The 16,153-nt window shown below is 36.2% G+C and overlaps 1 protein-coding gene across 1 annotated transcript in view; it reads right to left on the minus strand.

The window, feature by feature from the left end:
- Positions 1 to 7,598: 7,598 nt before the first annotated feature.
- Positions 7,599 to 16,153, minus strand: part of SYPL1 (synaptophysin like 1) — a 32,511-nt gene continuing 23,956 nt past the window's right edge. The window contains exons 4-5 of the mRNA XM_047752577.1: positions 11,210 to 11,398; positions 7,599 to 9,049 (exon numbers count right to left, since the gene is read on the minus strand). Of these exons, the coding sequence (XP_047608533.1) occupies positions 8,915 to 9,049; positions 11,210 to 11,398 (324 nt within the window). The 3' untranslated portion in view covers positions 7,599 to 8,914. The remainder of the gene's footprint in view (positions 9,050 to 11,209; positions 11,399 to 16,153) is intronic.

The following is a 16,153-nucleotide window of genomic DNA, read 5'->3' on the forward strand; positions in this document are numbered from 1 at the left end:
GGAAACAAACCAGTAAGGATCAATAAAGTAAAAACCTGATCCTCTGAAAAGATGGATCAAATCAACAAATCTCTGACAATATGGATCCAAAAACGGAGGACACAAAAATAATAGGATGAAAGGATATAACAGTGGGTACTACAGATATTTGACATGTAATTAAGTTATTATGAACTTATGCTAATAAATTTGAAAACAGATGAAATGGAAATGTCTTTGAAAATAATACTGATTAAAGAAAAATTTGAAATCCTAATAGCCTTATAATCACAAATGTGACTGAGTGAGCAATTTAAAATAATCTTCCCACAAAGAAAATTCTAGCATATTAACTATAATTTTAAAAAAATGAATTCCAGGCTCCAATGATATTACTGGTAAATTCTATCAATATTCAAGGAATGAAAAATTCTAATCCTATACAAATTATTTCAGAGGATAGAATAAGGGCAAATAGTTTTCATTTTATAGGCCTGGGAAAAGACATTTGTGACAGGTATAACCAAAAGGGACAGTATCCAGAATATTAAAAAAACTATGATAAATCAGTAAGAGAAAAAGTAGAAACCACCAAAACCAGTAATTTCACAGAAAGAATATGAACATTAAGAAGTGATGTTTAACTTCACTCATAATCAGCGATATTAAAACTACTGTGAAATATTTCACACTCATCAAATTGGCAAAAATCAAAGTGAAGCACTTCCAAGTATTATGAAGACAAACAAGGGGCTCTCTCACCTACCAGTGAAGAGAATGTAAAGTGGTATAACCACTTGAAAAAGGGCATTTCCTAAATTGAACAGGCATATGAGCTATAACCGAGCAACTCCATTGTGTTACTAATGGCAAAAACTTCAAACAATCTCAAAGTCCGTCAATGGGTTGGATACACAAACTATGGTATATTTATACAATGAAACTGCATCAAGGAAGATGAATAAACCAAGCTAAATTCATCAACATGGATACATTTCAAAAATGTTGAAGATAGTAAGCAAAAAACACCATGATTTTATTTTTATAAATTTCAAAAGCAGACAATCAACACTACAAATTACCTAAAATATAAAATTGCGCCAGGAAGAGACTGGAACAATATTTAGAACTGCAGATCCAATTGGGGAAGGAGAGTAAGAGGACTTTGAGGGGCACTGGAATATTCTGTTTCTTGCTTGGACAGCTATACATTTTCATGTACTTTTGTATAGATGCTGTATTTCATAACAGAATTATTTTTGAATGGTATAGTAAGTTAAATGTCAAATCTGAATCCTTGGGGTTTCTAAATGTTACCTTGGAAGAAGGGTGTTTGTAGTTGTGGTTAAGAATCTTGAGTTCTCATCGTAGCTCAGCAGAAACAAATCTGACTAGGATCCATGAGGACTAAGGTTCAACCCCTGGCCTTGCTCAGTGGGTTAAGGATCCCAAGCTGCCATGAACTGTAGTGTAGTTCACAGACACAGCTCGGATCTGGTGTCGCGGTGGCTGTGGTGTAGGCCAGTAGCTACAGCTCTGATTGGACCTCTAGCCTGGGACCTTCCATATGCGGCCCTAAAATGGAAAAAGATAAAAAGGAAATTACTCTGGATCTTCAATGTCATCACAGTTTTCCTTCTGAGAGGAAGAGGGAGACTCCACATGGACACATAACAGAGGGCAAGGTGAAGACAGAGGCAGAGATTGGAGTGATGTGGCCACAAGTCAGGAAAGCTAGCAACCACCAGATCAAAGAGGCAAGGAGTGGATTGTTCCCCAGAGCCTCTGGAGGGAGTATGGCCCTGCTGACATCTTCATTTCGCAGATGAGAACGGATTTTGGACTTGTAGTCTCCAGAACTGTGAGAGAATAAATTTTTGTGTCAAGCCATCATGTTTGCAGTAATTTGTCATAGAAGCTTCAGGAAATGCATACAAATAGTGAAGAATGGGAGAGCTGCCTAGGAGGGGTTGCTAAGGAGACCCAGCAAAATCCCATTTTATAGTTAGATCAATCTGCATGGCTGAAGGTTTCTTCCCAGCAATATTCAAGAGTCTTAATGTAGAGAGAGAGAAAGCTGAAAGAATGGTCTGTGCTTGGGGTTCTGCTGGGCAAGGAAGTAACATTGGTATGAGAGTAGGGCAGCCATGCAGGCAAGAAAATGAAACCGGAAGAGAGATCCAGAATGTAGGGAGACACAGAGCCATCCTGATAAGATCAAAGAACAGATGCAGTGAGAATTACTAGAATGAGAGGATTATAAAGCTGGCTGGTTGTGGTAAGAGATTTCAGAGGAGGAGCAGTCAGGGTAAAGAGATCTAGTATGTGTTTATGGAGCTGAGTGAATAAAATGTAATGGAGACAAGGAAAAGCAGAGCACTCCTCAGGCCCTTGAGAATGACACTGTGATTAACGCCCTATTCACTCATCTGAGATCTCTCTACTAGGGTCGCATAGCTACCTGCTCAGTTCTGATGATAGATCAATACATGTTGTAAAAAGACTTCAACTTAATGTAAATTGATTTCTCTAGGTCTTAAAACAGTCTAGGAGTGGTCAGAGTAGATTTTACATTCTTCCTATGGGATAATGACTTGAGACTCCTTTCTGTAAATCATCAACAAATCTAGTTTTTCAGATCTGTCCAGAAGTAAAGGTACTTTTCATGAATAGGAAATGATGCTACTCAAACTTTAATATTCCCACAAAATCACTGGAGGAACGTGTAAAAATGCAGATTATGGTTCAGCAGGTCTGAGGGTACCTGAAATTCTGCATTTCTCCTCGCTCCAAAGTGATGCTGATGCTGCTAATCAGTGTACAAATTAGATTAAATATTTTCGTCTTTAAAAAGGCGATCCTTAAGTGCATGGCCCATTTGTAAGTGATCTTCCCATGAAGGAAATGAAGCTTCAGCAGAACCAATGACGAATTTGTCACTTCAGTCCCCTGGGATCATGATGATGGCTAAAGGTATGGTGAACGCCCAAAGACCATCAGGTTGTGACAGGGAATCGAACTATATCTTGGAAACATATGAGATTGTTCATACCCATTAGAATAAATGAATTTAGCAAGGCTGCAGCATATAAAATCAATATCGCAAAAATAAATTATACTTCTATGTAAAAATATTGACTACTTAGGGATAAATCTGGCAAAACATGTACAGAACCTATACAGTGAAAACTAGAAAACACTGCTGAGAAAAATTAAAGACTATATAAAATGGAGGGTCGTAGCATGAGCATGAGTTGGAAGACAATATTAAGATGTCAATTCTTCCTACATTGATCTACGAATCAATGTGATGCCAATCAAAATTCCAGTGGGCCATTTTTTTTTTTTTTGGTAGAAATTAACAGGCTGATGCTAAAATTCATAAGAAAATGCAGAAAATCTCAAACAGCCAAAATAACTGGGGAAAAAAAAAAGAAATGAAGTAGTCTGCAGCACTAAGACTGCCTGATTTCAAGACTTATTATAAAGCTACAGTAATCAAGCCTGTGGTATCTGCATCAGGAAAGACAAATGAATGGGTCAGTGGACCAAAATATAGTGATAATTTGATCCACATACATATGAACAACTTTTTTTTTTTTTTTTGCTTTTTTAGGGCCACACCCTCAGCCTCGCTGGATCCAAGCCATGTCTGCAATCTACACCACAGCTCACAGCAATGCTGGATCCTTAACCCACTGAGCAAGGCCAGGGATCAAACACAAGTCCTCATGGATACTAGTCGGGTTCATTAACTGCTGAGCCAGCTTATTTATTTATTTTTTATAACGGTACAAAGGCAATTTGGTGGAGAAAGCATGGCTTTTCAATAAACTTGGCTGGAATCAGTGGATGTCCATATGCCAAAAAATTAAAATTAAAAATTTTAAAACAAGGAACTTTGATCAATACCTTGCATCACTTATAAAAATCAACTCAAAAAGAACCATAGTCTAAAATCTAAAACTTCCACAGAAAAAAAGAGAAGGTATTTATAACTTTCGGTTATACAAAGATTTTATGAACATAACACCAAGAGCACAATCCGTGAGAAAAACGTAATACATTTGAATTCATCAAAATTAAAAACTGCTCTCTGAGTGACTGGGAATGAAACGACACATCCAATAATGTACTTCTATCTAGACTATCTAACGAACTCTCAAAGGTCAGTAAGAAAAACCAAACAGAAGCGGGCAAAAGTTCTGAATAGGTATTTCATCGAAGATCCACAAATGACAAATAAGCACAGGAAATGCAAATCAGAACCACAAAGAGCACAACTGAATGGCTAAAATTAAAGACTGACCATATCAAGCGCTGACAAAGATATGAAGTAAGTGAACTCTCACACACTGCTGATGGGAATTTAAAATAGCACAACATGGAGTTCTTTGTGGTTCAGTGGTAAACAAACCTGACTAGAATCCATGAGGATGTGGGTTCGATCCCTGGCCTTACTCAGGGGGTCGGGGATCTGGCATTATCCTGATCTGTGGTGTAGGTCGTAGATGTGGCTCGGATCCTGCATTGCTGTGGCTGTGGCTGAGGCCAGCGACTGAAGCTCCTATTTGACGCCTAGCCAGGTGCGGCCCTAAAAACCAAAAAAAAAAAAAAAAAATTGCAATATTTTGGGCAGTTAAATCAGGAGCTCATTAAAAAAAAAACAAACAAACCCAAAATCCACTTTGGGCAGTTTAAAAAGTTAAACATTTTCACCGTATTATTCTACTATCCCACCCACTCCTAGCTATTTACCCAAGGGAAGCAAATGTTCATACAAAGACTTTTATATGAATAGCAACTTTATTTGTATTGGCCCCAAACTGGAAATAGCCCAAATATCTACCAGGAGGTGAATGTATAAACCATATGTGGTACATCCACACAATGGAATAACATTCAGCTATAAAAAGGAACGAGCTGTTGATATATGCAATACAGATCTCAAAATAATTACGCTGAATGAAAGAAGTCCAAAAAGCAGCATACATATTGTATTAATCCAAACGCAAGGAAACGCAAACTAACAGTACCAATGATCACTGGTTGCTGGGAAGTATGTGGGATGAATGGGTGAGAGGGATGAGAAAATTTGAGGGTTCATTATTTTGATGTGGTGATAGTTTCATACATACTTATTACGTTGTATTCTTTATATATGTGTTGTTTATTGTACTGCAACTATATCTGAATAAAACTATTTTAAAAAATCTAACCAGCTGTATTTTTCAAACTTGACTAGCAAGCAAGGCTTCATTTGTAACTATTATTCTTGCACAAGCAAAATCCAAATCATAAGAAATAGACTCCCAGAGTTCCCCTTATGGCTCAGTAGTTAATGAACCCGACTAATATCCACGAGGATTCGGGTTCGATCCCTGACCTAGCTCAGTGGGTTAAGGATCCCGAGTGGCAGTGGCTGTGGTGCAGGCGGGCAGCTACAGCTCCGATTTGACCCTTAGCCTGGAAACCTCCATTTGCCATGGGTGCTACCCTGAAAAGACAAAAAACAAAAAACGAAACAAAACAAAAAGAAATAGACTCTGTATGACAATACTATAAAAATATAAGACTATTATCCTATTTTGATCAGTTTAATTTAACTGATAAAATTTCCCATTTGTTCTATTACATAAGAACTGTTGTTACTGATCAACTTTTACATATTACTAGAATGACCAATATACAATATGGTGTAAATTTGTGCTTAAGTTTACTACACTGAAACAATATTGCAGCTATTGTATTTTCAAGTAAGTATATATTTTTTATTTTTCTTGGATTCCAATGACAAGTACAATGTAACTCTAATTAGAGAAAGGTAATAGGAGAAAAAAAGGTTTATTCTAATTTCCAAACAGAATGAAGAAACAAAAACTATAATTTTTTGCAGATGATATAATTATCCACATAAAAAAGTAGGGCAACCTACAAATGACAAAATTACCAAGAGCCACAGAAAAACTGCCTTGCAGAAAATCAGCAGGTAAAAATCAGAGATGTCCCGTACTCCAGCAATAAAATAACTATTTAATTTAGAATATCATTCAAGTGTTACTAAGTACAATAGTAAGAAAGGCTACAGGAAACAAATGTAAACCTAAATCTTTATGCAAAAAATCAGAACTTTACTGAAGAACATAAAAGACACAAATGGAGCGATACACTCTGTTCATAAACACAAAGCCTTGATATTATAAATATGACAATTCTCCCTAATTGATCTACAAATTCAGTGTAACTCTTTTCAACTGAAACCCCAAAGGTTTTTAGGAACTTGACCAGGTGATCCTAAAATTCATACAAAAGGGTACAGGGGTCAAAAGAGCCAAGACGGCTGTAGGTAACAATAATGACAGTACTCTGGCATGTATCCTCTCAGACAGCAATTCTTCCTGTAAAGTTACAGATAATTAGGGCTAAATACAGTATTGGTATAGAACATAAAAAGCCATAGATAACATGGAAACGATATACAGCAGAGAGGACAAAGAGATAAGAGATGAACTTTTATATAAAGGATACTACGAAAATTGGCTGAGTATTGAAAATTACAAAAATGAGATCTCCCCCTCAAACTATATACAAAAATATACTCCCACTGGAGACCTAAAAGTGAAACAAAACTAACATATTCAGAAGCAAACAAGGTGAATAATCTTTATGACATTGAGAAGGACTTCTTAAAACACGAAAAGCACAAACCATGAAAGAAGATCGTTGCATCAGTATTAAGATAAACTTCTGTATAAGAAAAATCACAAAGTGAAAATACAAGCTATGGACAGCAAGAAATCTGCAACCTATGTAAACATTAATGGATTAGTATTTAGAATAGAGAGCACCTCAAATCAATAGGAAAAAGATCAACAAAATAGAAAAATTGGCAAACGATATGAACAAGCAATATAGAGTAGGAGAAACCTAGGTGGCCAGTAAATGCAGAAAAAGATCACCAATCTCAATAGCAATCTAAGAAACAAATTTAAAAACATCAAAGACACTACCTCAAACCCATCAGATTGGCAATAATCCAATAATATCAAGCACTGGCAAGAATACAGGGTATTGAGGACTCTTAGATACTGTTAGTGGGAGACTAAAGTGATACAAGCACCTTACTGAACAATTCTGTAATACCCAGCATACAACCGAAAATGTGAACATCTCACATTCCAACAGTTCTACTTCTAGTGGTATGTCCTTGAGAACCTTTCACACATTTTGCAAAAATATTTATTTCAGCGTCATTTGTAATAGTGAAAGGTGAGAAAAATCTACTTTAATAAGGAAAAGCCATTTTCCTTTAGTAAGGAAAATATTATCTGCAATCTTTTATTTCCTTAAAAAGACAAAACCAAATCTGATACAACAAAATGTTAACATCTGTTTACTTCAGTAGTGGAAACTCGACTATATATTACTTCTTATACTTATTTATCGTAAATGCTACATAATTTAAAAATTTTAAATTTAGTGTGAAACAAAGTATATAACAAGCAATACTGACCTTATTTATAGCAGGTTAAAGATTTCTTGCTTTGTTAATCAATTCCATTTTGCATTGCTCATGCCTTTAAGATGAAGGTTTCTTTGTAATATAACAATCAGTGCACTTTTTCTTTTAACTTCTTTATTAAGCCAGTTGCATAAAAGATATACATTCTCATATAGACAATTCTTGTCATGAACAAAAGCAACAAAAATAAGGCAATAGTGAGATATGCTTCACATATAAACAATCAAGTGGTAATAGGAAATCTGGCCCTGTACAACAAAAAGATTAGGAAGCAAAAGGTGAAAGAGTCCTGTGTTCAGAAGATACCCAAATGTGTGTGCAAAGACAGTGCACCCATAATAGAGCTCACTTAGATTCCTTGTTTACGATGCATAATTCCTTAATTATTCATTTGTAAAATAAGAGTAATAAACATGAAGAAAACATGAAATCTGAATTGCACTGATTTTCACAATATCAATATCAATGCTGAACTCAAAATAGCAACTTCATTGAAAGTAAATGTTTAAAATATTTCAAAAGTAAAAGGCAATCTTAATTTTTTTTTAACCCTATGAATAGGGCCTATAAAAAATGGAGATTATTTTATTCTACCTGCAAGGAGATTAGGTCTCCACTTGCACTGAGGGAGCATGAGCAACAAAGGGCAGCAAACAAATATCACTAGGAGTAATGCCTGCACATATCAAAATAGCTAGCTGAACCATGTTCTACTTATACAGCAAATCTATTAAATAACCAGCATAATGGAAGCATAAACCTCATGCGAGAGAATTACTAAATTAACTATACACATGTTAGAGGTTTCTAAACCCCAAACCCAAAACAATTTTAGTACACCTATCAAGTACTGTAGGTCATTTAGAAAAACAGAAATAAAACACACACGGTCTTTGTAATTAAAATTTTTTCATAACATATAAACAATGTTCAGATATAAACCATGAACTGTTTTTTTCTAAATATGATTTATGTAATCAAGACTTTCTTAAACAAAGAGAGGTCCTAGGAATATGATCTGTACAAACTTACAGTAGTGTATATTCCAATAGAGATATTATTCCTATTATGATATGACAATATAACTCTTTTCTGAGTGAAGATATATGTTAAGGCTTAAAGTGTAAACACTTTGGAAGGCAAACAACTTAGCGAAGAAATTACCGTTCATTTGAAAATGTGTATCATCTCATAATAGGCCCCTGAATTTTCAAATTCACATGTGAGAATACATTTACATCTTAAATTTCTAAGAAAGGCATAAGCTTTATGTAAAAAAGCAGTACAATTTTAATCCCACTAATTTATTGAAAAAGCCATTACTTTTATTAGAAACAAAAATGCTTCTCAAGATGTTGGCAACAGGTCATAGTATAGACATCTATTCATACAGAGTACTTCTTCTCCCTTCAACTATATTCCAGCTGGGGGAGGAACACCTCCTTGGCTATGGGAAGTAGAAGTATTTGATGGACTGTGTAAGCTGGTCTCCTTGTACACAAACCATGCATTTCCTCCCCAAAGTATCATATTCAGAAAGCCAAAGATCTAAGAAAGAGAAAAATAAACATGAAAATCTAGTACCTGCTTACAATTTCATCCCTATCTTAGTTTTCCTGTAAATACTTAATATTTCCAGGTAGTATACCATTATTTCATTTAAAGTTTAAACTACATATAAAGTGGAATAAAAAAGGAAGACTTTGCAGTTCAATGCCAGATTTGGATAGATAACTTACTCTCAATGAAATCTCTAAATGCATAACATGTACAATCATGACAAAAGAAATCTTATTTTTGTATGCTCATTACCAAAATGATGGAACTAAATTTGAGAAAAATAACTAAAACCTTCCTTTTATTACTTTGTAGCTTGAATATAGTGCTTGCAAGTAAAGAGGAACAAGAGAAATCCAGAGTTTCTTCTTTGGGGGTGGGGGGGGTCTTCACTTTTCTCCCATCTGAATGGTTAGAGGTGTCCTTTCTGCATCTTTTCCTACTTCCCTACTTTACGCCCTTACTACCATCTCCCTTGCTTCAACAGTGGCTGCCAGAAGAGAAAAGGAATCACAGAAGAACTTTACTTCGCAACTGCATTAGTCAATCTAAAAAAATTTAGCCTTCCTAAGTATAAATCTGACAAGATGAAAGTCTCAGAGATGAATAAATTGAAGACACCCTATTTTCAGGTGTGTGTGTGTTTTATATAAATGTAAGAATAATAATGACTCATGGGCTAAGAGTGGGGTAAAAAGCTTGAGACTACCATCAAATTACTGAAGGCCAACTGCTTTTCTCTTTTTGTATATTTGAATATAAAAACATTTCTGGAGTTTTCATTGTGGTGCAGTGGGAATGAATCCGAATAATATCCATAGGGATGTGGGTTCAATCCCTGGCCTCACTCAGTAGACTGGGGAATCTGGCGTTGCCATAAGCTCTGGTGTAGATTGCAAATGTGGCTCGGGCCCCACATTTCTGTGGCTGTGGCGTAAAACCTGCAGCTACAGCTCTGATTTGACCCCTATTCTGGGAACTTCCATATGCTGCAGGCGTGGCCTTAAAAAGACAAAAAAAAAAAAATCTGAAACTGTCCATCTCAGATCACTGTCAAAATATATGAAAAAAGAAAAAAAAATACTTTTAAATTACAAAATTATAGGAGTTTCCATAGTGGCTCAGTGGAAACAAATCTGACTAGTATCCATAAGGACGAAGTTCTACCCTTGGCCGCGCTCGGTGGGTTAAGGATCTGGCGTTCCTATGAGCTGTGGTATATATACAGGTTGCAGATGCACCTCACATCTGGCACTGCTGTGGCTGTGATATAGGCCAGCGGCTGCAGCTCCGATTTGACCTGCAGCCTGGGAACCTCCATATGTGGCAGGTGCAGCCCTAAAAAGACAAAAGACAAAAGACAAAAGACAAAAAAAAAAAAAAAACAAAAAAAAACAAAAATTTGGCCAAATTGCTTTATAAGGCAGGAACTGCCTTTATTCACCAGAAAAAATTTTCTTGAAAAGACACAAAACCTCCCTAAAAGTAATACCCTCATTATATTAATATTTAATAATATATCTGTACTTCAATAAAAAAATCAGACAAAATAATAGTTAAATTTACACAGACTAAAATTTTATGATTATTTAAGAAACTATAAAGGCAAAGGCATTATTTTCATAGACCCAGAGCAAATTAGATTAGATAAGGGGCTCTAAAGTCAGATCTGGTTCAAATCTTGGCTTTGCCAACTTATTAGTTGTGTCACCTTGGGTGAATTAACATATGAGCTACATTTTTTTCCTAGTTGTAGAATGAAGATAGCAATGTCACTTCTCACATTCCTCTTAGGATTGCTGGATAACATAAATAAAATATGAGTGTAATGACCTTAGCACACAGTCTTAATAAATGTTGGTGACTATAATTATTGCCTTGCAAGTCAAAGTCGTGCCTAGTCAATGTTAATAAAAATAAAGACTCAACCATGACCTTGTTCAAATCTGTTTACAAGCAATTTTCTTCACAAACTTTTCTTTGTTGTTATAAAGGTAAAGACTATATGATAACTAGGATTCTGACAAGCTTGGTAAAAATAAAACCAATGTATTCATCTAGAGATTTACTACAAAGCCTTGTTTCCTTAAATCACTGGTAAGGTTTTTCTACTAAGTGAAATAAAATATTTTATAAACACTGCATACATACCACAGATACATTTAGGGATCCCATACTAGTCACGGAGAGAAAATGACATGTCACTCCTTGTTGATTACAAGGCATAAGTTCCTGGACAATACTGGGACCAGTGGCTATTTTAATATCTGTAAGAGCCTTAGCCCAGGCTGAAGTGCTCACCAACCACAAAAAAGTGGCAACAAGAGTAACAACAAAGTCCTAAAGCAAAAATAAATATGTTAGCAATGAACAGTTAATTTAAAAATACAAAATTTCAAATCCATGGTGAAGAACTGAGATCATATTGAACCTTACTACACTGAGATACAGCTTTCATGACATACTTTATAAAATAGGTCACAGTCAACATAGCAAACATTGCTGTTTACTATTTCTAGGCCAGTGCAACAAGACCCAGCCATACCTGTAGGAGCCTAAGATTTTTGCACGGAGAAGCCAAAGTAGCCCTCACTACAATTTTAACTAAGCCTCTCCCTCCCAGGATCATTACACCCTGTTATCCTTCCATTATCTGTCTTAATCACCTCCTCTCTGATATCACCTCTCCTTCTAGCTCATTCCCCTTGGCACCCCAACCTTAAAAATCCTTTGACCCCACTTAGACCTACAATCTGATCTTCATTCCCCTTCTGAATTTATATTCTGAGGTCCTACATTATAATTCTTTGCATATACTCTCAACTCTCTTCTCTTGTTTTCTCATGCAGTTCTGACAAAACTCTTTAACTTTTGTTAAATATAATTCTCCATGATATGGATAATGAAATAGTGGAAAGCACACATCCAGGATGCCTTGTCGCTTTTAAAATTCACAACTACAAAATTTTTGGAATGCTTATTTTATATTAAGAAAAGAAAAGAACAAAATCTCTCAAGACACCCTGTCACTGCCAGTTCTCTACTAAAGCCTTTGCTACTTAATACATTTCCAAGGATAAAAGTGAAGTTTTTAATATTTTATTTTATTTATTATTATTATTTTTTGTTTTTTGGGGCTGCACCCATGGCATGTGGACATTTCCAGGCTGGGGGTCTAATAGGAGCTACAGCTGCCGGCCTATACCACAGCCACAACAATGCAGGATCCAAGTCACCTCTGCAACCTACACCACAGCTCACAGCAAGGCTGGCTGGATCCTTAACTCACTGAGCGAGGCCAGGGATTGAACCCACATTCTCATGGATACTAGTCAGGTTCGTTATTACTGAGCCACAATGGGAACTTCCATTAATATTTTAGAGAATTTCCTATTGAATTAATAAGATGGAAAAAGAAAAAAAAATTATTTCCCTTAATCTATTCTGCTGGGGAACTAGAATTTTGTCAACTAGTATTGACAATAAGCATCTATGTAACACTTTTAAAGTATACATTTGTATAGTATAAAGCATAAGTTCCACCTTTTTTGGTCTCCTTTACACTGACAACCAAAGTGGGAGCAATGTAAAATTTCTATCTTTAATGCAACCTCGTCTAACCACCCAGGTATGCTCAAGACTATGAGTTCTTACACATCTGCAGCAAAAATCTCTCCAAGTTCAGAAATGGGTTTTGAAGCTTATCATAGAATTGCTTTTTTAAATAAATGTAGTTAGTTTTAAATTACTTTTGCCAATGAGCTTTTTCAGTCATTTGTCAGATAAACACCAGTGATAACTTATGAAATATAGAAACTGTGCTGTATATAGCTTCTCCACCTGGTCAAAATGGCAATGAATAAACGGTCTGATTAGAAAATCAAAACAATGACTAATTTTACAAATATGGTGGTAACAGTGTATTTGCATTTTGCATTTGAGCTCTCCACTGTTACTGGTCCTCTTAAAAAATGTAGATCAAAGAGCAAAGAATAGAAACATTACAGCTTAAATATCTTGCACTGTGGGAGTACTCCTGTTTTGCTGCTCTCTGCTGTACTTTGTGCTACAGGTAAATGTTTTCTAAATATCTGTTAGAAATACAATGCCTTTTGGAAAACTGAAAGTAAGTACGAGGTTATCACATGTTAAACAAGTTCATTCTGGGCTAAAGTTCATAGCTTTGACCAACATATGTTAAATCCTCTTTATTTTCAGGTTTCTTCCTTTCAAATTTCTATTTAAAAAACACACTCTTTTTTTTTTTTTTGCTCTTTAGGGCTGCACCCACTGACTACGGAAGTTCCCAGGCCAGAGGTCGAATCAGCTGCCGGCCTACGCCACAGCCACTACAACGCAGGATCCAAGCCACATCTCTGACCTACACCACAGCTCACGGCAATGCCAGATCCTTAACCCACTGAGCGAGGCCAAGGATCAAACCTGTACCCTCATGGATCCTAGTCAGGTTTGTTACTGCTGAACCATGATGGGAGCTCCTGTTTTTTTCTGATTATGCTCTTTACGTCTACATCATTGACGGCTTTAAGGTATGACATTTTAGTATTTCAAAACCAGGTACTTTTCTGAAAATGATACACGAAATAACCTTGGGGTGAGGGGAGGTGAGAGAAATGTGGGTTTCTGAAGACAGTCTGTCTGACTCAGGTCTCCAGTTAGTTCAGTGTGAACAGTGCCATCTGGAATTCTGCAGTGTACAACCTGCAGCTGCCTGTGGCAGCCCTAATCCTACCAATAAGTTAGGATCTGATTCATAATAGATCTTTAGGATCTGAGATAGCCTATCTTTGTCTGGTTTCATTTTACGGTATTCATGATTCTCCATACAGCCTAGAACCCTTAAACTTCTGCTGCTTAACACACAAAAAAGTGCTTCATTTGTTTAAAAAGTAAAGTTGATTTTAAAATGTCACGATTGAAATGCTCCTAGAAATACCCTAGCAGAGAATTGAGAACATTGCTAAAAGAGCATACCTTCACTAACAAATAGTAATTAAAAAAAAAAAATCAATGTCATATTTGGCTATAGTTAAAAATTCAAGGGAGTTCCCATCATGGCTCAGTGGAAACGAATTCGACTAGTATCCATGAGGACGCAGGTTCAATCCCTGGCCTCACTCACTGGGTTAAGGATCCAGCATTGCCCCAAGCTGAGGTACAGGTCACAGACGTGGCTTGGATCCTGAGTTGCTATGGCTGTGGTGTAGGCTGGTGGCTGTGGCTCCGATTTGATGCCTAGCCTGGGAACCTCCATATGCTGCAAGTGCAGCCCTAAAAATCTTAGATCAAAAAAAAAAAAAAAAATTCAGGTACCACAAAAAGACTTTTTTACATTTATATGGTTAAAGGTAGAATTCAAAATTTAATTTAGAGGCCGAACTTTTATAAACAAGAAATATTCATCATATATTATATCAACAACAAAAAAACTATTTAAGAAACTAATTCTGGAGTTCCCACTGTGGCACAGTGACTGGGAACCATGAGGTTACAGGTTCAATCCCTGGTCTTGCTCAGTGCATCAAGGATATGGCATTGCCATGAGCTGTGGTATACGTTGCAGATATGGCTCAGATCTGGCATTGCTGTGACTGTGGTGTAGGTTGGTGGCTACAGATTAGATTAGACCTCTAGCCTGGGAACCTCCATACACCCACACGTGCGGCCCTAAAAAGACAAAAAAAAAAAGAAACTAATTCTGGGTTATTTTTCTATATGATCATGCTGAGGTGGAAAATTACTTTTGACTTTCTGAATGTCACAATCTGATCAGTTTTATAGTTCTATTAGGTAGAAAAGCCATCTCTGAAAATAGATTTGTATAAATAAGAATTTTTTTTTTTTTTTGCTTCTCTTCTACAAACAAATTAAGAGACAAACTAGCAAACTGTCTGTACCCAACTGCAGCCCTTGGGTGTCAAAAAGAGCCTTGAATGCTGCTTTCAAAAGTGTCATATTTTTAAAGCTTACTAAACAAAATATGAGAAATAAAAGGCTCATTGCTAGATTTAACTTAAAAATTTCCTGGGATAATGACAAAATGGCAAGAAACATCTTCATTCAGAACTTCAACTATAAAGAATTTTACCAACAGTAATATCTATATGATCACCATTGTTCTCTTTTAAATAAGGCTAGAAAAGTCTACAGAAGGTATAGATTACTAATATGTACTTTCTGTTGATTAAGCACTACAAATTTCAACAGTTGACTGATGTCCATCTTTTTGAAAGGCATCTTATCCAAGATAAATTTTATTAAAATGTCAGTTTGAGAATTTCTTCGCAGATATATGAAGGACAAAATATCATTTTATTACTTACTTACCATTTGCATTCTTATGATCCAGGCAGCAAAAATTAAAAATAAGTAAATAATTAAAACCTGGTTATTTTATCCGATAGTTTGGCATTCTCTTTAAAGTCACTTCACCAATAAGAAGCAGATGTCAGTAGTCGGTGTTTCCTCAACACATAAATGACCACTTTCCTGAAAACCCCTCTGTTGTTCCTTCGGGTCAGTAACACTGTGACTGACTGTGGAGTTGTTCTTTGGTAGTGGAGGACCACTTTAAAACCACAGCTTATCTCTGGATTGCCACCAATAATCCAGGGCAGATACTGCTAACTAAATCTCAGATAATATTTTTATTTCTAGCTCAGTAGACTCTGAAGCCAAGAAAGGTATTAGGACTTCAAATCCAAATCTTTAGTTGTCATCTCAAAGATTCAAAATTAGCTCATGAATGCTACTAATGACGAACTCTGTAGTTCTCATAGTCAGATTTTTTAATTAAAGAATTTGGAGGAGTTGCCATTGTGGCTCAGCAGAAATGAATCCGACTGGGAACCATGAGATTGTGGGTTCGATCCCTGGTCCTGCTCAGTGGGTTGAGGATCCGGTGTTGTCGTGAGCTGTGGTGTAGGTTGCAAACATGGCTTTGATCTGGCGTTGCTGTGGCTGTGGTGTAGGCTGGCAGCTCCAGCTCCGATTGGACCCCTAGCCTGGGAGCCTCCATGTGCAGCAAGTATGGCCCTAAAAAGACAAAAAAAAAAAAAAAAAAGAATTTGGAAA

This window comes from Phacochoerus africanus, chromosome 11, assembly GCF_016906955.1.
Source record: "Phacochoerus africanus isolate WHEZ1 chromosome 11, ROS_Pafr_v1, whole genome shotgun sequence".
Classification (NCBI taxonomy): Eukaryota; Metazoa; Chordata; class Mammalia; order Artiodactyla; family Suidae; genus Phacochoerus; species Phacochoerus africanus.